This window comes from Wasmannia auropunctata, unplaced genomic scaffold (assembly GCF_000956235.1).
Source record: "Wasmannia auropunctata unplaced genomic scaffold, wasmannia.A_1.0 LD335986.1, whole genome shotgun sequence".
NCBI classification, from domain to species: Eukaryota; Metazoa; Arthropoda; class Insecta; order Hymenoptera; family Formicidae; genus Wasmannia; species Wasmannia auropunctata.
Window position 1 is genome coordinate 806,886 of NW_012026904.1, and position 26,183 is coordinate 833,068.

Consider the following 26,183-nt stretch of genomic DNA (forward strand, 5'->3'; position numbering starts at 1 on the left):
TATATATATATATATAATATATATATATTCGAGAGGCTGATAAGAGAGTTACATCAATACGGATGGAACATAATGTTTGCGTAGACAAGTGCATAGTGACGCGATTGCATATGATAACACAATTCCATCGTCAAACCGCGACTAGATGGAACCGAAGAAAAAAAAAACGTTATCTGCATCAGTTACCGCGCATCGCGCCATTAACAACGCGTCGGCGTTTGTGCCATGCATTATACAGAGCTTTGTCAGATAAGACAATAAATATTGATTGTCAATAATTCTGATGTCGCGTTATCCAAGTTTCGACGATAAAAGTATCGAAGGTATTTTCAGTGGAGAACATTCCGAGAACGTTTCGAGAACGTTCTCCATACTGGAAATACCTTCAGGACATAGAAAGGTTGGGTAAAAATCATGGTTGCCGCAACGATAATGCGCCGTCGTTAATATCTCACTGGCGTGTAGACGCTTGCCCACCCATGGATCTCGATTATACGTTAGACATTGGCACATCTGCCTGCGCGCTCACTCGCGCGAAGTGCGAATCCACATCCGCGCGTCGGTCGCTCGGGGGGCCCCGCGGCTTCGTTTATCGGGCGAGCGAGGAAAATCTGGAAACGCGCGAGAGATCGAAAGAGAGCCCGTCGTCCCGCGAGCCGCCGCGTCGTGTCGACTTTAATGGACGCCGATCGGCGGGGGCTCTGGCCTTAGCTTGTCACACGGCCGCGAGACCGGCCGGACTCGACCACGTCACGTCCGGATGAATTTACATGCGTAAAACGAGACGGCCGGGGCCCGGCGATTGTCGATAGCGGGTTTCCTTTTCCACCGATGACCGGATCCGGCTCGTGATCCTGTGCTAGAGGATCAAATCGACCTCGATGATTAGCAAGCCCACAATGACCCCACCGTCGCGCGCATTGACGTGTGCACGCGACACGCTGTGACGCGCGTTCGACAGGAGAGACCGGGGCCAATCTTTTGACACAGACGTCCACGTCGTAGAAAATCATCGCAAATCAAAACCGCTTTCGTATATTACCCAGAAATGCAAATCCGCGCGCTTGCTTAACGCGATATTCGATACGTCTCTCCTTCGTGTGTTGCGACAAATAATTAATAGATAGTCATCGACCCTGTTTTATGCCGCTCCTTCCCCTCCCCCTCATGCCACTTCGCGAAGTGATTCGATATATGATTGCCCTATCCATTTGATGTCAATGCTTGGTCGTAAATTTATTCTATCAATTGCTCCGACCAAACAATTGAGTGGTATCTTTCCAGAGCACATTAGAATCATATATTATATTACTTTATGTTAGCAGTACAATAAGCCGCGCTACATGTGTATATATTTTTAGCAAATGCTCACGATTACATTCGAACTCTGCAAGCGAGTGTGCCGATACGTTTTATTTTAATGGACTAATAATTACGTTTCTCTATAAATCGTTCGAAATTAGACCTTACATAAATTAATAATTTCATCTGAAAAATAATTTTATTTCTAAACCTGACTTCAACGTCGATAATAACGCGCATTTGTTTCGATTGCGTAGTTCCGAATACAGCTTAATTATGGAAAGTCGATCGCGAACGATTTACTTTGCGAATTGCCGCGGCAATTTTGTGGAGAACGAATGGACCGTATAGCCCGTGTCGGTCGGCCAGTTGTCGTCGGCGTGCTATCAGAGGCGAGAGGAAAGCTGGGTGTTTGCCCGCGACCAACTTCCGGCTGCTTATCAAATGCTCTTCCGTTCGACCGTTCGTTTCGGGTATTCAATTGTGGACCCGCAATTGCGTATTCCGCGAGGTCCAGTTGTTTTACACAATTTACTGCGCGCCGGTAAATACATAACGTGCCCAACGTTACGGAAGTGATCTTCTGTGGATTGTCGGAATCTAACTGGTTCAAGCACTATGTCGCGGCACTTGAAAAACGCAACACTAGTTTAAAAAACGTAGAAGTATAAAACATGTTTTTTGCCGTTGTTTAAAGCTAAAATAAAATCGTCAATATTCGGATCATGATTAGTGGAATGCGATGAATACTCATTCAGCTTAACAGCTTCGAACATCCAATACAAGAACCATTTAAAGATTTCCAATATCCACTTGATCAATGATTAAATAAAGATCGAAGTTCCTTATCATTTTCCTGATGAATTTGCCAAACGGAGTCACAGGTGCATCGCGTATTACGGCCGCGTACATGATTAATTAATTAATTAATAATAGAGTGGGGTAGAAATAGCGTTCAATGAACATATGGCGTCGTGCACGTTAATTAAACGTAATCGCGGGAAAAATAAAATGTAGAGTAATACCATGTTCCTTGCTAATTATACACCACTTAGAAAAATGAATTAAGGGTTAAGGGTGTACGAGTGAAATGAGGTGGAAATATGGCATGTAACAAGTTCGCTTGTTCTCCGCGAGCGCTTGTATTCGTCTGTTATGGCAATCTCCCGTAAATTATGTTTCCCAGGTAATTGCTCGCTCGCTGAACTCCTCGAGTCAGCGACGAGCATCTCTCTCTCTCCATCTCTCTCTCTCTCTCTCTCTCTCTCTCTCTCTCTCTTTCTCCTTCTTCTTCTCCTGGCCGCATTTTACCCTGGCCATCTTTCTCCCTCACATCTACCCGCTCGTCCGCGTCCACTTCGCACGTCTAATAATCATGTAAAGCAGCTTCGGTTATCTGTCTGCAATAATTGCACATTGTCGAACGCAAATTCATGCGTGCATCGCGCGCCTGCGTCGGTAAGCGGACAATGTGAAGGCGTGCAAGAACGCAGACGTGGTGCCTCCTTTCTGCGACGCCCTCCGTCGTCGTTGCCATCGTGACGTCGGCGTCGAGAAGAAGGAAATAAGACGTCGGATTTTTTCGCGGCGATCGTAAATTCCGCGCGCGTAAACAAACCGCCGATATTAGTCACCGTTCCGTGTCCACGTGGACCTCTGTCGCTCATTTCGATCGGTCGATCCATTAAATCCTGAATTAGCTCTTTCGCCTTTTTTTTATCTGATCGTGATTATTCGTTCGTTTAACGATTTGGTTAGGTTTGTTGATATTGAAAAAATTCCGCTGAATGTTTTAATAATAAATAAGATTAATACTTAAATAACATTTGGCAAAATTATATAATCATAAAAAAATATATGGTAAAGAAACATAATAGAACTCGCGAAGAGATGCGATATTTGTCATGATAAGATAATTATAATAGTAAAGTCAGCCAAGATACGCTATCAAATATCAATCAATCACTCGCTTGAAATCAATTACTTGCGCGTTTAATAAATCGATTTGAGTGATTCCCGCTCTGTGTGCAGAATGTTATTAGGATATTGAACAGGACACGGTGCGAAAACTTTTGCAAGGCGCGAAATCGAATCCACCGAGTAAATTAGTCCAGGCGCAATGATCGCGCAGTTATTGCTCCCTTAAATCAGACGCGGCCGAATACGAGATACGTTTGCGGCCAAAGTTTATTTAGCCTCGCTTTACGGCTCACTCCGAATTCACTTAAGCCCGAATCGCTGCAGGAATCGCCACGATGTCGTCCCATGCGATTCGGAATTTTGGAACCGCTCCAAGCGACCTTTGAATAGTTTTCGGAAGCAGGGAGAAGCAGGAAGGGGGGAAAGAGACAAAGAGAAATAAAAAACATAGAGAGATGAAGGGAGAGAGACAGAGAGTGAGAAAGAGGGAGAGAGTGGGAGAAATAGAGAAAGAATCATTGTCAATCAGAAATTCCTCTGCCATGTGGAAAAAATATGGTAATGATAAACTTTTATTAGTTATTCGGATAGACGAATAAAAAAGAAAGGTTACAAAAATTGCGAAACTTGATATACAGCAATCACGATCAATTAAAAAATTGCGTATAAAATCACTGGTCATAATTTGTTGTAAAGATTAAAAATTTATGTCGCGATCAGTTATGCTATTTAATAAAAGAAATCATTGTTAACAGACATTGCCATTGCGTTTCTATAAATGCATTGAACTTTATTTGTCTTGTATTGTATTATCGATGTTGTCTTATTCTCGTTCCGCTATTCAGGGTGCTCCGTCGCTGCTCTCACGAGCAGCGGTTCTTTCGACGCCGGAGGTCCCGAATGCGAAGCACAATACGACTGGCATTCGAAACTCTCTGCACGCTTATTCAGAGCATCTTCACGAGGAAGAGCTTATTTCCCCGTTGGCAGCAGCGAGTAGTGACAATGATTAATCTGCGTCAGCGACAGCGCGTATACCAATTCACGCCAGCGTTCTTTTCAATTCGGATTTAGCTAAAAATCCATTGTTGCGTCTTATTCCGCAGACGTTAGAGACAACGTTGAGATTCCCTTCGCATAGTTGATCGTTCGTAACGTAACGTGTATTGCAATAAAAGTAATTGATATGTGTGACACACTACGTACGAGCTAAAAAGAGCATGAGGTTCGAATTTCGGAATCCAGTGGGTTTGCCAAATATTTCTGCTATCGTGTACAGGTCTCGCGAGTCTCTCACGAAGGTTCGTAGTTCGCGACCCGCATATGTCCCATGGAGGTATGCGCCTCGCGTGCCTGGCGCATCTGTTGCACACGCGACGCAGACAACTTGCGACACTAACCAACACGTAGGACGTTCGACGTTACAGGGTGATCCATTCGAACGCGTCGACGCCTCGCGTAACGTTTCTAAATAATCGCTAGAAGAACGATTCAGTAATTTCAGGTGTCAAAACTATAACGCATGTGGGATTACGTAAATTACGACGATCGATATTTTTCGATTGTATCGTATTCTCTCGAAAGAAACTCCTCGAAAGAGGACTTTTCGTAAACAAATAAAACATCAGAGACATGTATAATACACGGAAAGTGTATTATAAATTTTGAATAAAAATTCATTCTCTTGCATTACATATACATATAAGAATAGTATTTCCTCGAATACGACACCCGGTATAGTTCGCGAAACGAGCAGCCGGCAGACACGAAAGCGTCTACAGTGCCAATTTGCAATTACTACCCAGGTATTATTCGACCACACACGTACGAGTCCTCGTATCGAACCGCGACTCAACCCTCAAGTCTATGGTTTCGGCGTGTCCAAGTCCGGGGATCATATACCGTGGCGACGCGCGTACCCGAGGAGACCTCTCCTCGGAGTCGATCGTGGAAGTACGCGCGCGCGTGGGTGCGATCGTTCGGGACTTTGGGTCATATAGGTCACGTGGGTCGTGTCGTGGTAATTAAGAGGTATCGCGCCTTGCTAGTCGAAACGCAGATATAATACGCGGAATGAAGCGGCTCAAGCGAATGTGTTATCTGCGCGTGTAACGTGAAGCGCGCGGATTGTAAATATGATCTTAGATTTCACAAGGAGTATCCTCTCTCTATATATCTCGGCGTATTCTATATAAGATCTTGTTTACGGGGATGCGCCGGAACGGTCAATGGCTTATTGACGTCCGTAAGACAGCCAGGCAAATATTTGCTCGAACCTCGCGACGACGTTATACTAGATGATTCGTGTAATGGTATATATATATACTCACGCATACTTTGCGAGTGCTGAAAGTATGCATGAGTAGATCCTTATACTCTCCGGCAGACTTACAAAGTTTTTATTTCAAGCTTTGTAAAACGAATTATGGAACTTGCGAAAAATGAAGATAAAATTCCTTTCACGAATTATCATGTAATCTGTAATAAACGGGACTGTTCCAGTACAATGTAATCAGTAATAACGAAAATAACGAAAATGTACTTTCTTTTTTAAATTGTAACGTGCAATTAATACTTCGACAGAGCATCTAAGAAGAATCGGTGACCCGCGAAGTGAACGTTTGTGCTCACTTTCACCGGCGGCTTACTACAGTCAATCGACAGAGAATGACGTTTCCAGGCCTCCGAGGTGGAGAACATACTCCGGTTCCGTGATCGCTTCTGCCTTCGTCGTTCATACATGATAGAACACAAATATTGTAGCACAAATGCTATTAAGAAATACCCGTAAATTTTATTAATGCCGAAGAAATACGAGGAGATCAATATAAATTTCGCCATGTATACATTTATACATCTACCTTAATCCCGTAATTGATATCTGAGGAAAAAGAAGCTAAATGTTTCACTTTACAGCGCGACCATCGGCGGAAAATATATCATACAGCAATAAACGTACACAGTTATCGGCACGTATAAAATCTTCCGTGCATTCCCATGTGGCGCGGCATGCATACGACCGCTCCGCTGTCTCCTCCATCATCTCGGCAATCGAATAAACTATCGACGGGAAAATAATTTAACGCCAATACTGCCTACGTGAGTCGTTATCGCGCGCGAGCGCGAGCCGCGGTACTCCCTCGCGTGGCATTTCATCCGGTAGTTAGTGGATGCTCGGGCGCGCGAGTATCTCCCGCGACGCGTGTATTTGGATATTTTTAGAGTGTGGGTGAATCACTGTTTGGCCGAGGCGGTGCCGCGCGCTCACCGGCTTCGCAGCAACGACAGCTAAATCACCGATTTCAGAAATAACGACCGCGGAAATTAATAATCCCCCCTTTGGTGCCCCAACGGAAACTTTGTTCCCCCCCTTCCCTTCTTCGCGACCAAGTGGTCCAGTTGTTTGGCAACTTCGCGTGTTAAGCTTTGTTATTATTATCGCCCGATCTTATCTCATTGCGATTGAACATTATTTTACATTACTGATCAAAACTGCCGCGACGGCGCGGCGCGCCGCGGCGTCTTGTTCCTTTCCGTGAGATATTCGCTGTCCAATCTCCCCGTGTCCGCCGTATGGAATTCCTCGTCCATGTCTACACGCGAGTAGTCTCGCCCGGCCGCATTATGACTCGCATTCCTGCTCGCAACATCAGATCGTTATCGTTTTATCTTTCTAGCCATCGTCGTGTCTTCGATACGGTTACAGCGTGGGCAGAAGAGACTATGATAAGAAACCAAGTTTTTTCTTTCGCTTTTACGATCAATCATTAATTCCTTCTCTCCTTTATGCCATCTCCATTGTTTTTAACACAATGATATCTTAGAAATAGAAAGACTTTTCAACAGCGGCAAGTATTTAAAATTGCACGCATTGTCCCAAATGCATTAGTTATCGACGCGATATTTTAATTTCGAAGGCCGATCAAGAGTCGTCGGAAAAATGAATGCGATTAATGCAAACGGTTGGAAGGACGCTTTCCCTGGTCTACTCGTTCATTATGTATTTTAATAAGGCAAGGAGGCGAACGGCAAATATGTACGCGACTGCGTGCACCTGCGTTCGCTTATAGTCAGCGCCTAACCGACCACGTTGCTTACTAGCAGCTCGTAAAACGGGCGAACCTCGGTCTAGTACGTAGGTCTAGACCAGGCCTGGACTAGACCAACGAGACGGCGAATCCGAAATAAGCCCCTGTATTCTATTTCGAGGCCGACACGCCGCACCATACAGTATACCTCGGTGTCGGTATAACACGCTAATGATTCCTTCGTCGACCTCTCTTGCTCTCGTCCTCCTTTTGTATACGTGCCACTGTCATTACGCCTCTTTGAACGTATCGAGGCTTAAAGTCGCGACTGATTCGTGCGGTCCACATTTAATCAAATATTTAAAAAAGGTTATTGTAAATGGCTCATCAATTTCTTGTCTGTTACATACGTATGTCAAATCGATAATTTTTGAGTAACTGATATTTTCAACACACTGCACTACAAAATATTAAAAGATTATATATATATATACATATATATATATATATATATATATATATATATATATATATAACATAAATTGTATTAAATGACATGCACATATCTGGGATATAAATTTAGATACTTAAGTGGGGATTTTAAACTGGCATTTTGGTTTCGAAAATGTCGTTAGATTTCATATTACACATCGCTAATTACTAATATTTATTATCGTTAATAAAAAAAAATGAACTGAATATTTTATAAAATAATTTGGATATAATATTTTGCGCTATCTGTAAATCATGATTAACGCTGAGTAATGTAGATAAATAAATAAATCGAGTGTTCACTAAGCATAATTAATATCCGAGCAGGTTTATAACCGAGCCGCTCTGTTAAACCTGGCTGCTTTAATTTCTTTTTAATTAATAGTGATATCCAATTACTATAATTAATTTTTAACGAGTGACGATAATCCGCGCTAATGATATTGCACGTCGTAAATCCAAAATATATTGCATTGCAGTCAAGCCTACGAGCAACATGAAACATTCATGCGTGATTTACAGTTCACGATCTCAATGTGCACACGCAATATATCGTATTTTTAACAATTTAACAATTTCGATGGAGTACTTCGTTGCATTTTAATGAGACTTAAATATCCTAAAACTGTTACTGTAGACTTAATCGATTACGTAAAACGAAGTAATGAAAAATAAATTAACTTTCTCATTTTGATATAAATGAGAAAGTCTTAAATGTATTGTACGTGGTACGATTCAGTCTATTTGATATTTCATATTCTAAATGCATTTCAATATGCTTAATCTATTTATTTCTATTATCGGATTTCATATCCTAATTCATATCAAGTCTTGCAACGAAGCGTAATACAATCGATATGTCTTTAGAAATGGAAAAAGCGCGTCAAAGACACTCTTTCGTTCTCTGACATCTGGCTCGTGCAACTTCCTTTCTCTCTGACTCTCTCTATCTCATTCGCTCGCACTGTACATCTACCTCTTTCTATCTTGTTCTTACTCGCTCGCGTGGTCTTCCGTTCCCGCTCACGTCCGCGTGACTCATGTCGCGGCGTGCGACGCGCCTCGATAAGTGTCGCCGTCTCTCGGGGATTTCGGGAACCTCGTCGGGGATTCCCCCTACCGCCGCGTTGCGCGGAGCCGCGAAACGTCTCCAACGGAGGGGATGCCCTGTCGTTGCGGTGGGGGTTGTAGACGAAGGGAGGAGAGGGCTGGCCGCGGCAAAACTTTTGTCCATTCACGGCCGACACGCTCCTAATTGGGAGTACGCTCCGAGGTCTCGTTCCACGCGCACGGATGCTGCTGGACCGGACCGGAACTGATACTTATAGGAATCGTATTTCTTTTTCCTATCGCACTCGCGATTGACACTCGTGACCGAACGTGATGGAGATCTTTTATTTATGAAATCTAAAGCAATAATGTCAATAGTTAATCGAAAATATTTTTTTCTTCAGAAAATTATCAAACAGAAATGCCATTGTAAGCTGCGTACGCGTTTAAAAGTAAATTTGGTAAAGGAGCATATAAAAGTTAATAAAAATTAAATTTGTTAAGCGTCAAATGCATATTCGAAACACATGCAAAAACTTGTTTTTGCGCAAAAGCGTCCTTTATACTCCGCACGTCAATATATATTTGTCAGCATTCATGCATGCTTATCTAAAGGAAGTTATATTCGCTATACACACACACATTCACATATGTCAATGCAATTTCCGTTGGGTGAACAGAAAGTTTGATCACTAGAATTGAATGTAGTGTTTTTTTCAATCATGGTCTTGAGAGTTGCTATTTCGTGTCGAAATTGCAGACATTGTTGCAACGATTTTTTTACAGATTTGTTTTATAGAAACTGGATGGAATCGCGACGACCTAATTTTGCAAAATACTGCACGACTAGCTGGATTCGAATGTGCACAAAAATCGTTATCTAATATTAATTCTACGTTTATGACACGGTATAAATTATTAACGCTATTTTATAAGCATTTGCATTTGAGAAACTTTCAAATTGTGATAAATTAACTTTCATTGCAACTCTTGAAAAATTTCGAAAAAAAGTTCTCTGAAGATTATTATGCTCATGCATAATAAAATTAACAATAGAGAAACAAGAAATAGTGTTTTGACAGAATCTAAAAAATATTTTGACGTACATAATTATAGTTCAATTGACGGGGGAAATAATTCATGGTAATACGTTTTTGCGACGCAAATTTTTTATGTGTTGTGCAATAATGACGAATCAGCGTCAATATGAAAGTCAATATGATGATGTCGAGAAATGTACCATGCTAACGAGCTGGGAGACTCACTCGATTGTCGTCGATAGTTCGCGAGTCAGAAAATTGCGCTGCAATCTTCTGCGTGTCGCCAGACGGAGCAATGTACTTTATTCCATTGCGCGTTTTGTCATACGGATGCTTTATGGAATTACTATGAAAGAAACTACTCTCAGAGACTCGTCGAAAAGAACCTAGCATATAATTCCTATTTACAATCATAGTCTTTCGCCTTTTGTTACTAGTTGTGGCTCTGATCTAATGATGCCTTTAAAATGGCAAGCCGTTTGCAACTTTTGCTTGATTTAGAAACCGCATCGAATTAAAAGTACGAATTCACACTGCTCAACTACCGCGTCGCAGTGAGAGAAGTTAATTCGCTTTCGATTTACATTTCGGTCGGAAACGTTTTGGTGCGTTATATTTATTCAGATGTTACTTTATTTTTATAAATAATCTTAAGATAATCTTATTAAAATGATTGAAAAAATATCTTTAATAATCCAATTATTATGACATCTTACTTCCAACAAAATCCGACTTTTATATTAAGTATTAATTTAAAGTTTAATTCGTGCTTTTTATCTCTCATTCTTCCTTCTTTTCTTCCCCTTTTTGTCTTTCTAAGTTATATATTTTATTTTCATTTTTTTTTTCAATTAATAAAATATAAAATTGCAAAATTTTGCAAACCGATATTTAAGGCTTAAGATTTGACCTGAAGAAATTTCGGTTTTCCCAAGTTAGACGAACGGCGTGCTTGCGTCATTAGCTCGTAGCCTAATCAATAGACATAATTATGAAACTATGCGCCATTAATAGTCCCGAGCCGCGCGGGTCATAATCTCGTGGTGAAGGACGGTGCGGTACTAGTTCGCGCGTTATTAAGCGGGTGTATTTTATAGGAAACCGGTAGTTGGGTAATAACGAGCGAGGGTTGCCAACGTTCGATTATGGTTCCTTAACATTATTACATGCTAAAAGGGAATAACTAATAAAATGCACTGCATTGTACCTTCCAAATAATATTGAATCAATTATGATGTTAGAAAATCGTAACGCTTACATTTATATATCTGCCTTTATTAATTATAATATCAATTCATTAACTTGCATTTTATAATGTTAATTCCTACTAATAGTAAATAATTAGAATTTAAACAAGAATTGTAAAAGCAATGTAATATTTAAAATAACCACAAATATTACATTTTGCTTTTTTTTTTAAATTCTCTAAAAGTAAAGTAATACTTTATTTTCGAATACACAGGAAACGTATATCGCGTTCTTTTCCTGAACTGATTTATAAGTTCGATAAATTATAAATTATTGAAATATCCGGCAATACATGGAATTTTTTACGGAAAGTCGTTCATTGACATCTGTCCGATTTCTTCCTTTTTTCGTCCCGTATAGTTGACTTTCCGCTAATCAAAGGATGCGACAATCGTTTGCATTTCCTGTGACCAGTCATTAACATCGGCACGTTTCAGTGGGGGCTTTATCGTTTATCAGCTAGCGACAACCCCCTTCTATGTCGGCCACTTTGCCGCAAGTCGGCCGCGCCATCCCTAAATCGCTAAACTATCCTCCAAACACCAAGTACCGCACTAGGGAAACTTCGACGTTAGCCACCCTCACACCTTCGGCGTTTGACCCTAGAATCGGCCAAGTGGCCGAGAATCTGACCAACGAGCAATTACGGACGAGGTGCCGAAAGATTTTGCGGTGGAAGATTCACCGCCAACGGACATTATTTACGAAGACTGACTAACAAAGCAATTCTATTATTTTCGAGATATGCCCAAGACTTGCCGCTCGATATAGTAATGTTTGACAAAACATTTCAAACGTACGAATTATCTTAATGAGTGAGCCACTTATAAGTCACACGGTATATATACTGACAGCTATATGTATAGGTACATTCGTCAACCACAGATACGTTAAAACCTTTTTAATTTCTTCTCATTTTGCCTTCGCGAAATGACAGATTGTGTTCCTTTTTTTTTACTAATACAAATAGTCAACGATACAAACAGTTCCAATGGTGGGACCTACGGCAACATGACCATCGGTCTTAATGGATATCAGTAGCGTTTATTCGTCAATATTGTCAGAGAAACGCAGTGATTTAATTTTTCCTCATTAACTGTTCGCGGTGTACGTACCAATTCGTCAAAACAGTTATCGAAACAGACGATTTCGTACGAATTTCGTACTCCGTGAAATACACTCTTAAACAGCACGTTGTAATTAACCTGCTCGGATATTCCGCCTGTCAATTAAATTCGTATGCTTGCTCTAAGAATCGCAATGTCAGTGATATGACAGATGAAACGTTTTTATTTATCGGCAAGTAAATTTTACGAAAATTTAACGTAAAGTTGCGCGACAGTTACCGAGAAAATCCGATATATAACGATCACTAATAACGAATGTTCACGATTTTGAACCAAATACGAAAGAGATAAAGAAAGAGAGAGATCATAAATATTAATAATTCACTTCTCCTCTTACGAACTTATTTTAGTAAGTAAAGTATTGATATGTCATACAGCAACGTCTAACGTGTATTAAAATTTAGCTTCAGATCTGACGATTCTCGATTTTCGAAGGGTAATATATTTCTCATTTATGCTCTGTGTGAAATGTTATTAATAATCTTATATTAATCTTTCACTTTCTTCCATGCCCCATATTCTCTATATACATACTTTCGCAATTAATTAAAATATTCGCGAGGACTTTAAAGACGTCGAAATAAATTTCTCTGTTTTTACAGTAGATTATATTTAATTGCAGTGCAATTGTAACGACATGTCACGTACACGAGGCTAATCTTACCTAGCAGCTTTTAATAGATGCTCTGTGCGCGAGTATGCGCGAGTCATCGTTACCAGTAATAAATATAATAACGTTCAACATTCTTATCGGTTTTTTGTCAGCATTATATTTAACGTTTCGACAGCCGTACGTATTTATAATTCTCTTTTTACGTTCTCCGCGATTTAATTTACAATCGTTAAGACCCACAATGCTGCCGATAACCGATAGCATAAGAATATCGAAATATCGTAGCAGTACATTTATAGCGCAATACTAGCGCGTGTTTAAACAGAAATTAAACGCAAGGCTTTTCAAAGTGTATATATTTTTCTTTCGAATTACACGGGAGCGGGCTTGTCCCATTGCGTAAATACCGGCAACGTATCGAATGACTGTGTTACCCGCGTATCGAGTAGATTTTCTGATTTAAACGTTCCTACTAGCAGCGAACGCGTGACACGGTCGAACCCTCCGGCAACCCTCCGGGATTATCTCACCCTATGCCAACGCGGAGCGGCCCATTTCCGGATATACGTAGAATGAACGCACACCTACAAAGCTCTCTCTCTCTCTCACACACCCTTACTCTCTCCCTCTCGTAACGCAAAATACACCCGATCGTGATCACCTCGCTCTCGCGTGACCCAAAATACTCGCTACTCAGCCTATCCGCACTAATCCTCGTCACCGAAGCAACGTGCACGCAGTCGCGACGATCGCGATCACTTTTCTGTCACGTAACGAAGAAATATATCTTCCGATTTCTCGGTTCTCTATACGCGCGGCTCGCACTGATCGACAACGCAAGATTCTTTTCCGAACATCGCGATATCGGACACTTCAGTCTCGCATGACGGGCAAGACGTGGGAAGGATTCACAGTAATCAACAATACCGAACTATACTATCCCGTGGGAGTTATCGAGCGTGGAACATGGTGCACTTACCTGTTGCCAGAAGTGGGCGAGCGTGAATAAGGGCTCCTTCTTGTAGAGCCATTCCATGGTCGTTATATTCCTCGAGTTGGCCTCCGCGGAGGCCTGCATGCTGGCCAATGCCGCTGAGTTCAGACCCGCTAGTATGGGCTGCTGGAGTGCCGCAGTCACGACGGAGGTGTTGCTACCGGCTACCAGATTGGCGTGGTACACGGTCGCGGTCGGCGCATCCTCCGAACCACCAGTAGCCAGTAGTTGGGCCCCGATCGGCGCTGACGGCCCCTGGAGCCCCAGTGACGAAGCCACTTTGACGGCTTCGAGCTTCTCCGGCGGACGCAAAACTGCTCTTCCTCGTTTGCCGCCTCCGCCGCCGCCTCCTCCGCCTCCGTTGCCGGTCGCACTCGGGGAACACGTTTTAGGCGGCGGTTCCGTCGGTACCGTCTCTCACCGGCAGTCCACGGCGCAGCGCGTAGCGTGTCACGCGTCCACTCGGCGGCTCGCGCTTTCGTGTTATTGCCACGCGATGAGCATCGCCGGGCCGACACTCTCTCGCGGCAGCGCGCATTCGATCTTCAGGAGTTTCCCTCTCGAGAGTTTCCAACGATCGCACGTTTGCAAGCGTTCGATAGTAATTATCACTCGCACACAACTCGTACTCTATATCTATCGATTTCTAATCTAAAGCGGAGTACTCCGATCGGTTTCCTTCTCGTCGTTCTGTGCTCCGAACCGATCGTCTGGGCTTAGCGCGTCGCGATTCGTCCACAAGTAGCGTTGAATCAGGTTCCACACAACACTTGGAATTTTCACGGGCTAAACGGTCCCAGGTCTCACGTTTGTCGAAAACGTGCTCGGTACCACGGCATTATCAGCACTGTGCTAAGCGTCTCGATCTTCCTCGATCGACGGATTGCGTTGCTCCGTATCATTCGTCACCGTATCATTAGACTAACTATGACTACTACTAGAAGGTCACGGAGCTCCTACACCGGACTATCCGCGGACTGGTCAAGATCACGTAGTCTCTCACAGACAGTCCGCCGATATCGACGTTATGCTCCTCTTCGTCGTCCACGTAGCGATGATGCGAGTAGATCTCTACCCGCTGCCGCATCACACGGCATGCATCACGGAACGGATCAGTGTTTCTCACTCGCGTCAACCGGGGATTCAGTCCGCGACACTCGCGCACTTTAGGTGCACAATCGACTTACACAAAAAAAAACAATCACGACGATGTGAGCACGGAGTCACCTCCAGTCACACGAGGAAGATCACTTCGAGATTCGGAACACTTTGGTGACACTTGAAGGTAACACTTGATTGATAACGCCGCGTGATTTCGAAATCTGCTCTCCTCGTAATCCGTTCTCCAGCAGTCTCTTGAGTCTCATCGATGTCAATCTGATGGCAGGCCCAATGTCTCACGTCCAGTGCCTCCTTTTGTTAAAGGGCAGAGCGATGAAAAGACGTCTGCGTTTTTCTCAATATCCTCCTCCTCTTTCTTTTCCTCCTTCCTCGTTTCGTGGTTCCACTGACGCACCCGGGTCGCGAACCCTTTCGTCCGCTCTCGTCCGGATGACCTCAAGAAGAGAGAACGAGACCCGTCCTAGCAGGCTCCTAACCTGAAACTAAGAGCTACCGGACGACCGATGCAATGCCTGGAGGAGGCGCAGAGCCAATGGTGGGAGATAGGCGGGGTCTGCGACCCGTAGTGGGGTAGTCCAACCCCCCACATGACCAATCTTGGACTCTGGGGTATCCCCACCACGGTCGCGCGCCGTCTGATCTCGGAAAGGACACCGCGTGAGTGGGGATAAGCCGCGAGAAGGAGCGGGAGGCCGCGGAAAGAAGCGGAGGCTGGCTAGGTGGTCCCTACCAGAGCGGATCTCATATTTTCAACTCCCCGACCGCCCTTTTCCAACCCCTGCCGATCGCTAGTTCCCTTCTTCGTTCCTTACTCTTTTTCTTCTGATTTCCCATCCTTTCCATCCGATCTATCCCCCTTTCGCTCCCTCTATCAGCCTATTTCATTTTTTCGACTTTCTATCTACCTCCCTCCCACCTCCTTCCGCCGCCCTTTCTGTCTTTCTCTATTCTACCTTTCTTTCTATTTTCTTGGTTCTTAACCCGCCAAAACTCTTCATCTTAACAGCTTAAGTAAATATCCTTTGTTGAAAAAACATCCAAATTAGGTTTCAAATTCTTCATGATTTCCCGAAAGATGCCAACATTTTTATTAATGACTCGACTGAACAGAGTTGGAAATTATTCACATCGATAATAAATTTTGGATATCAGTCGAACACTTAATAAGATGGATTAATTTTGACATATATGTATATTTGATATCAGATAGATAAATTTTTTTCTTAGTTTACAATCTAATTTAATCACTATTGAATTGTGACTGAGAAGGAAATATTTTGCGAGAACCATAAAGAAGAAAAGAAGAAAGACAGTTAAGTCTAGTACAAATAACGTAGTAAATGACACTTGTGCATTAGAACTTCAAAATGGTCACAAATAATAGAAAATATTTTTAATTAATAATCAAAATTTGATTAAATATTTTATTTAAATATCCTTTTATTAAATATGTCAATACTCTTTGTAAGATAAAAATTACGGAAAAATCTTGATTTGGCAAGCAAAGCCGTTCAAACTGTCATTTACGCAAGAATAAAAATTACAGGCTCTCCAAAGCTTCTTCCGCGCGGTGTATCCGCCATTACACCTAGCGCCTTTCCTTTTCACTTAATTACTTGAAAATTACTTCAAAAAGCAGGACAAGGGTTTCCTTCCTAAATCGTGAACTGCACCTAGCTGAAGTTGAAATCTAATATAATAGCTTAATCAACAGAAACATCGTACTTTAATCAATAATCTCGTTCATTTACTAAACACGAGGTTCAAAATTGAATTAGCTGAACCTCTCTATTTAAATAGCCAAATAGTTCAGTTCACGAAATAGGCGAGAGATTTCTTAAGTAAATTTTTTAATTTCTGCATGGAGTATTTACTCAGGCAAATCCGCGTCATTGTAATCAAAGTTTTCTGTATCAAAGGACAAGATATTTTTTTAATGCTAATCGAAAAATTTGATATATCTACGTACTTTTACGATCATAATTATCCTACAGAAAAAAAAAGGAAAAAAAACTGTACTGAGCAGTTTATATCAGAATTGTTCTTGTCGCGGTGTTATGGGGTTGACTTACGCGTCGTAAATAAAAAAATAGGCTAAGGGCACACGCGTGCAGATAATAGCCCACTGAAGGGGTTAGCCGGTACAACCCGCCTTTTACCGCGGTAAACCCACTTCGCACCAGTTAACTTAACTGGTATCGAACCCCGCGCACGTACGAGCACACGTAACGTTCATTTTCATACTGATTGTCTGCGGTATTGACTTTCGACTTTGCAAGATTGATTGTCGCAGTTTGGCTCTAAATGAATTCATTTCCGGGATGTAATGAATTAAAATTCGACTCCACACGAGAAGAATTATCATATAATGTTAAGCTGATCATCAATGTGAAAAAATTCTCTATGAGATTATAAAAATCAAAATTGGGAAAAGTATCAAATAGTTAATTCATCAAAATTATGATATCTGGAAAATGTATCAAGAAAATAATGTCTCAATAAGATATTGTTATAATTGTTATAATTTAGACAATCGTTTATTGAGGACATATATCAAGGCGAATAAATTATTTTTGTTAAGATTTTATTGTAATAATTTTGCAATGCGAGATACGACAACGTATGTTAACTAATGCATGTTAACTTCTTTCTTGATGGTCAACGGCATCATTAGAGAGAGAGAGAGAGAGAGAGAGAGAGAGAGAAATTAATTCACGAAATTCGTTAATTTTTATAATACTTTTCTAATAGATTTCCCCCGATTAATACAGAAAATTAAGAATGCTTGATTGAATGTAATATTGAATGTATCCATGGTTTATGTAACGCTGACGCGCATCGTCATTAGAATACTGACTGGATACTTGTTGCTCGATTAACGCAACAAAGTTGCAGCGTGACGATCGATTTTGTACGATTAAGTATTCCGCACTAATTCGCAATACCATCAGCAGTTTGGGATTGGTTTCTACGGCTAACGCGGCTGTTTAACTTAGGGAATTTCAGCCAGTTGTTATTAATGTGACAATGTCTGCTTTCGTATTCTGCAACGGATACCATCCGTCTCGTTCGTATTCTCGAACGGTGCAGAGAGGTAAGTGATAATCGAAAATCGTTGCGACACAAAGAGGAAAATGTTGTAATTATTAACGAAGGAAGTCTATTGCATTTGATTATACTGAGGGACATAAAGTTATATAAAATTATTATTCCGAGCAAAACATTTGCTAATAGGATAAGATTCAACATTGTATCTTCACATTGCGATTTTCGCGCGAAGTAAGTATTACTTCGAAATAACCTTTTAGTGCTCAGAGTGCTCAGACGCGTTTTGCTATAACGAACGACGTGAACAATTCGCGCGAGGTATTGATTGCGCCATCAAGTCCCACAGAAATTTCATAAACTTGTAATTTTCGGGACCGCGATGTGATGCGGTTACGTCAGCCTCGTGCGCGCGCTCGCGGGGCTAACGCGCGAGATTTATCAAGCGCGACTAAACCACGAAAATACTACACGACTGCCGGCTTGTCAGCGCGTACTTTACGATCACCCGGTATAGCGCGGGGATTAGTTTGTCAACGCCGGCCGGCGTGCGCGACGTGCGTGTGCATCTCAGCGTATGCACGCGTGCATACGTGTCGCGATGGGCAAGATTAGCAATCCTCGCATCTTACGTCTTTGACGGTTAGAAATATAATGCGTTGTCCACACTTGGATACATTGTTGGCAGAGGCCAGCAGCCCGGACAAACGGCTGCTGCCGCATAATGCGCTGGTTGCGCACACTCGCACCGCCGACGACGAGCGTGGACTTGAGTTTTAAATAGAACGAAGACATCCGCGAATAGAAATAAAATGTTCTCGTAGAAATATACCTTGGGGCAAAATTAAGAATTTCGAATCTGCATTTAGTAGGAATTATAAGCATCCGCGTGTGCTTGTGTGGCTTCGATAGGTATAACGCACTTTATACAACTCCAATTTACTTTATTAATTCTTTAAAAGGAAGTCAATTTAACAATAAATTGAATTTTCCAGTATTTATAATTTTTTTTCCATCAATTTGAATAGCTCGATTATATCTTTTAAAAAAGCACCTCTAAATCAATAGTTGCGACATAGCGTATGTATTTTCGTAAAAATCTGAAAATCTTGTACTCATAATGTAACAGTGAGTTCTAAAGAGGTATAGGAGACATGGAAGACGATTTAATAAAATGACTTTTTATCTGATTATAATACCGAGAAGAGGTATGCATTAAGTTTGCCAGATAATTAGAATTACAATCGAAATGGTTATTCTTGATCGAAAACGAGCAGATAAATTTGACTGACAGTTCGTTGTTGAGTACTTAATGAAGTAATGTGAACTTCCAGTGACATATTCCGAACAGTCTATCGCTTTTAGTCTGTTATTCGATAAGTTCTTTAAAATAGCCTTTGTATCGCAAAATTATATTACGTTTTATCGCAACAATTAATATTAAAACGGAATATTTCATAGTTAGATTAGTCAGATTTGTCAGGAAATAATCTTGAATAAATATATTTTTTGTAAAGTGTGCGCGTATCGGCTTTCTAACACGTAATAGAATTATTAATCAAGAAAATAGAGATAATTTAAAATAGCGGAATTGCAAAACAATTTTTTGACGAAAAACCGTGACGCATAATGGATGTTTATTATTTTTCTGCTGATACGCTTAGTATTTCTGCGCGTTTTGAAAAATTATTTTAAACATGTTGGACACTGGCACGAAATCAGACACGTGACGATCGTTTACATTTACGATAAAGATAAAATTACCAGCCGAAAGTATTTGACCGCGCGCGGACGCTCGGCGATTGGCCAAAAGCACGAATACACCCTCGCGTTTTGCAATGCCGTTGAGACGATTTTACTGCTCGTATATACGCGGTATGACCGGTCGGTTCTCGTAATAGTACGACAAGTTAATGCGTCGCCTGATATGCGACGTGCCGCCCGGATTTCGATGTACCGTGGAATAACTCACTTGCGACAAATCATTTCGAGTTTAAATTACATATTTCCCAGACGTACAGCCCGTAGCAGCGCGGGTTTATTTCGCATTTACATCGTCCATCGATGAGAACAAAAACCGAATTTCTCGGCCATTTTCCGCGTCGCCGCTGCATCGCTTACGCGCCGCGGTTTCTCGATCGCGTTTCGCTTTATGCAAATTACCGTTGCCGTCCGTCACAGATTTTTACGCGTGTCGCGCGAAAAAACCGACTGTCAAGGGTGCGTGTATGCGTTTTTAATTCGCGGCCATTCTTCTTCGAAGATAACGAAATGCTGAATATGCGAGAAGCCGATCGTTAAACTAATCCTTCCGATTATTTCTACACGTAATAAAAGAATCGCGCATAAAATCTTTTATTTCTGCCTGGAGTTTGATTTCCTTTATTAGAGGAAGAAAGAATACGATCGCAGGGCAAGAAGAGTCGAACACCGTCGAATCGGAGCTACTCATTGAGGTCACTCAAATGAAACCTCTAGGAATTCGAAACGCGTCTTCGTTTAATCGGCGGGGGATTTCTTTACCTTGTCGCGCGGGGAGAACGTCTGCGACATCGCGCACGAACGGAACGGAACGGCTCGAACAAAAAGTCCTCGGGTGCCGGCTGTCGAAAACGGAACCGCGAGAGACGTCGTGCGTCACGGTCGTCTTGGAATTTCGCTGCTCGCAGCAGAGAGACTCACTTTCTTCCAACGGTCGCACGCTACTCAATATACCGGTCGACGATAAAGTCCCTTCCGCCGCCCTGTCCCCCGCCATTGGTCTTCGTGGGGCAACGCGATTCTCTTCGAGGACTCCCCGGCGATTGTAACAATATCTTTTGCGCGGAGGCACACGAAGGATGCGCGACGAACGAGAGAACCGTAAGTTCAAGAGCCGCGCTCAGGGACGTCGTCGCGCGACACGCTCGCGGTAGGAACGACATGAGACTCAACCGTCCGTCTGTCCGACAGTAAGCGAAATCTTTTTTACACCGGATAAGAGCAGGGGGGCAGTCGAAGGGGGGTACTGTCGGGGAGGTACGTACGGGATCCAAGGAATGAACTCGATCCGCGGATGACCGCGGTGATTATTTTTCGACAACATCTCAAACTCGGATATATACTTCTTACATGAAAAATTGCATTTTTTCAGAAACGAGAAAAGAAACGTTTGTCACACCCGCCATCAGTCGCTCGCGATGATCGCATAAGATGTCAGAGAACTATGACACGGGATCGATCGCGATTAAATATCCCTCGAGTGTCTTCCTTTTTTTTCATAATGTGCGTATTATGACGTCATACTTAGTTCCCACGAATTTTTTTGAGATGCATTCGCCTAAATTAAAGGAGTTCACCAGCGATATTATGCGGGGAAAATTTCTCTCTCTCTCTCTCTCTCTCTCTCTCTTTCACTAATGATGATCTCGCGTCAACGATCACGAGTTTCGTGAACACACTTGACGCCAGTTCCGCGCGTTGAAACGCAAATGAAGTTTACGATCTCGTACTCGAGACGTTAAGGTTTACGTGTTTGCCGATCTGAAACTCGCGCGAATTATAATAGTCAGCTAAGTGCTATCAACCGGGTCTCGAGTTCTCCGACAGAGAGCCACTCGAATCGCGTTTCTCACTCTCCTTCCCGAGCCGTGAAGCAAGTTGGTTGACCGCTCGAGATAAAGGTACGTAATGTGCCCGAGACGATCTGGAATCCGTCTGATGGTCACGTTCAACGCTGGTACCGTTTCGACTTTCAGATAATTCTAAAGTATGCCTGCACGTGTATGACGTATTCGCTGGGACTCGAGAGACTTCCAGCGAGAAAGAAAAATCCCACGAAAATAGCGCTTATCGAGAATAACATTTATTATATCAGTGCATCATCCTTTAATCGATATGAAAATACTATAATCGCGTGAATTTAGTATTTCTGTGGCATTACTGTTTTAACGCGATTTTTTATAGATTTAAAATATTATTTTCTTTTTAATCTGCTCAATATTAAAAAAGTAATCTAATGAAAAAAAATATTTAATCAAAATTAAATGCAGAAATATTTTTCAAGTATTTATATTACAGATTATATGTATCTTATATAATTTTAGTAAAGCAAATATGCTTTTTGGCTTCTAAATGCATTTATTATAAAAATCTCAAATGGATGTTGCCTCGCTCCGATCTACTATTTTAATATTTTCAATCTATTATTTTAATGCTGGTAGTCTAAAAAGAAATATCTTTTTATATTTGAAGGTGACTTGACGTAAGAAATTGCAAGTTTGAATCAAAACGATAAAAATAAAATGCAGTTACTTATTTGCAATCTCATTATTTTATACGTCTTTGAATCGAAATGATTTCAAATGCACCTATTATGCCCATTGATACAGTATATAATCATCTCTAGGTAAAATTGCTCAAGATTATTCGCGTATAGCCCCTACGTGCCAATCACCCGCGTTAACTTGGATTATCACGAAATCTCTCGGGAAGAGGGGGAACTTTATCACAGCTGAAGATCATCACAAATACACAATCACAAGTCGTCGTTGACAATCACCTGATGCAACACAGTCTCTCCGCCGTTCTCCGTAGTCACTCTTCGACGTCGTCTTCCCTCGGAAACGTTCCCCTTGATCTTCGCGCGGTCGTCTATACGCGGGAGTCGCGTGCGAAGAGAACGGAAAGAAATCCGCGCGCGAAGCAGGTGAAAGAAAATGAAATGAACTCGGGAGTCAGCAGGGCCGGGGAGCGCCTCCTTCGCTCGCGCGAGTGTCCTCGAGCGTACGGAATGGGGGCGGCGGGGAGAGCGCACACCTTACAACCGTAGCACCACTGCCTGCACTCGCCCGATGATCCGGCGCGTGAAGCGTCGTGTCGGCCTATTCGACGCACTCCACGCGCCTCGTGTGCGTGTGCGATGATCCTGCTGGGCCTGTGTTCTGGCCGAGACTAACTCGAGCGCTCGGTGCCTGCAGCCCTCGCAGTCATCCCTCCGGCCACGCACTTTTCCACCCCGGCGAAAGAATTGTCCGCCTCGGTATTGAGGCGCGTCGGTCGATCTGTCATCAATCAGCCGGTGCTTTTTGTCGCGAATCGTCGTCGGGCGTCCCGCGAACGATCGACGCGCTCGTTCGACCATCGCCGACGTGCCCCATAAACGAGCCCAAGGTGAACGGTATACAGAGTACACGGACGCATCGAGACGGGACAAGACTTAATCAACTCGGGGACGGGAGACTGCTCCGGCGCAGGCCGTACGGTGGCGCCGCGTAACGCGAACCGATAGAAACCAGCCCGCTGGAACGTGAGGGTGGCTACCCCCACCTATGTGCCGGGCACCCCTTCCATCCACAGCCACGAGGACACGGACCGCAACGCCGAGGGACGGTTCACTATATCAGGTATCGGAAGTATCGGTGACTTCAACGGGCTGATCGGAAAGAAGGGTTGCGCTACGCTCAAGATGTTCGAGTTGAAATGAAGGTTTCTGATGCTGCAGCAATTAAAAAACATACGCTCAGGGAGATTAGATGCTAATTGAAAATCGATTATTGCACAATTCCTTTATCTATAGCAAATTTTTTCTTCTTTTTCTACAGAAATTAGACTTAGTTCATGCTTTATGCCAGAATTAATGTTTTATTATATTGTTCCTTAGCCAGGAAAAGGGATTTCTGGATCGGTAATTATACAAAACAGATTTGCAAAAGTCTAAATCTAACGTATAACCATGTCTGCAATTTTAATTTAATAAAAGATAAGAACTACAACTAATAACAAATTAAGTACACTTCAAAAGGATATGTTCCGAGATAAAATTTATCGTAAAACAGCTCGAATCATTAGCAAATGGTTTTAATATGTATATCTCGCAGACGTTGATATGTATCTTGCGATATTAATTCCAAGTTTACATCGAGAAACGTATTTCGAGGTGATATGCTTGAAATCCGAGCGGGAAGAAGCCGAGAAAATAAGGAAAACTGATAGTTTGGCTCGCTAGTCTTCTTTCCGATCGGGAGTCAAAGCACGGCGACAGGGTGGGAAAAGGTGCATGAGCATGCGCTCGAAAGGGGTGATCTTAGGCGCAGGTTCTAACCCCCTCGTTGCCCCCACCGCCGTCGCTTCTGGACGATCACACAGCTCGACGTTTTTCTACCCTTATCTTTACTCCGCTTCTCATCCTCACCCGAAAGCTTGTATATGCACTTTCGCAACTCGTACCGCAGCGGCGTCCATTCGAGATAGTGTCACTTCGAGATTGGCATCTCTCACCGTGTTACCTTAGCAATATTATTTCTCGAAAAAAATTCTTTATGATTCAATAACAGTGGATCGAATTGGATGTGTGACAAATAGAATTTTTCTAAATATAATATTAAACAACATTTATTCACACATTCTCGCCTATTTTATCTTATCATGTTTATCATTGTTTTTAGAAAATAATTATTATTATGGTTGATTATTTAACTTATAATTATTTTTTCGATGCGTCATTTTTTTATCTTATTTACTGTTTATCTTACTTACTCATCAGTTTTGTACAAATGTTGCTACCATAGTGATCGCAACGTACATGTAAATAGGATACAATGTAACATGTGTACTTAAAATATACGCACTCTTGGAAACAGCTTTCAGAAAGGTGCACTTGAACGAATGTTAGCAACTGAATGGGGGCTTTCATCCTGAGAGTCGCGGCCGACAATGTGCAGCACACTCTTTAAAAATTCCAGCCGGCATTATAGCTATCTCTTCTCCGGAAATTATTTCTATAATCGATTCTCATTAATTACCTCGTAATTGTTCTCATTAATTTTTTTCTTCTCGTTTACGTCATTATGTTCTATGAGTTGTAACCGACAATATGAAGCAAAAATCTTGAAATTTTTCAGAATCTTTAATATTAAGAAGTTTTGTCATAATGAGAGGAATTTTTCATGAAACGTTTACTTTATAGTTAATATAATAAATTACTTTTGATGATTCTTTGCTAACTAACGAATATGAAACTTGTATTAAGATACGAGATTGTAAAAAAAAGGATTTCTATCCATAGAAAATCTCAATATATCAAATTATCATTATAAACAAAAATTAGCGTCGTTTCTGATTTTATCACAAAAAGACAGAAGTATGATTTCCCCTCCCTCCCGCTCTGTCCAAGAAAAATTAAAACCACTTCTAAATTATTTCCGCGCTTGATACTAATCAAACATAATTCTGAGGATCTGACGAAACGAGATCTCGCGATGGCCATGACCATCTGCTGTACATTACGTCGCTTTGTAAGTATACACACAGAAACGTTGCCGCGTGTAAGACAAACCCTCAAACGACTGGAACGGCATTACTCTTCCCAGTTCTTACACTCGTCGTAATTTCACGAAGAAGAATATTCTGTCTATAAGCGCCGAGCGAATACATCAAACGTGTCATCTTGATCGGTGAATTATGCTCACAATATATAACTCTAACAACCGTGCTAATAAATTGCCTCTCTGCGACGGCTGTGCATAATGTTATAAAGTAGTAACAAACTTGCAAATATTAAGTGGGAGCCTTTTTCCCCTTTTTGTGAAAATTCGTGATTTTTATATGACCTGCAAATTGAGAAGGCTATATATGGGCCACTGGTGGATTTACATCCGACGCTGCCTGACGTAACGCACGTCGATTCTACAATCTATTGTTCAATATTGTCCTCTTGAGGCGAGGGTTAAGCGTTCACTTTCGATCACATAATGAGTGGCAATGTAGGCCAGGAACGTCCAGAGGATCGTATTTCGCCGTACGTGGCGACACTCAACACTCGGGTCGAGTCATACAAGGAATAGTCGATTACATATGATAGCGCACCATTATTCTCGGAATTTCGCGTAATCACTGTACAATACATAATGATATTAATAATAAACGAGAGTATTGATCCCCTGCGATAATAAATATGTTGACGTATTGAAAGATGATTGGTGCTGATTGACTTCCGGAAACTCCGCGATGTGTGAACAACTCAATTATTTATAATTAAATAAAAATATATAATGATAAACTGTTTCAATATTTATTTATATTGTGTGGCGAATTTAAACAACACTTATATCTTTTATTTTGATAACTCTCTCTCTCTCTCCTAAAATATTTCGAGTTCATTTTATTGTTATAAATACGATAATTGAGATTTACAAAATTATTTTGACAATTCAACAAAATTAT

The 26,183-nt window shown here is 41.8% G+C and overlaps 1 protein-coding gene across 1 annotated transcript in view; it reads right to left on the reverse strand.

Annotated features, from left to right (window-relative positions):
* Positions 1–14,084, reverse strand: part of LOC105454342 (homeobox protein cut) — a 127,078-nt gene extending 112,994 nt beyond the window's left edge. Inside the window, 1 exon segment of the mRNA XM_011696903.1 lies at positions 13,800–14,084. Coding sequence (XP_011695205.1) covers positions 13,800–13,898 — 99 coding nt within the window. The 5' untranslated portion in view covers positions 13,899–14,084.
* Positions 14,085–26,183: the final 12,099 nt, after the last annotated feature.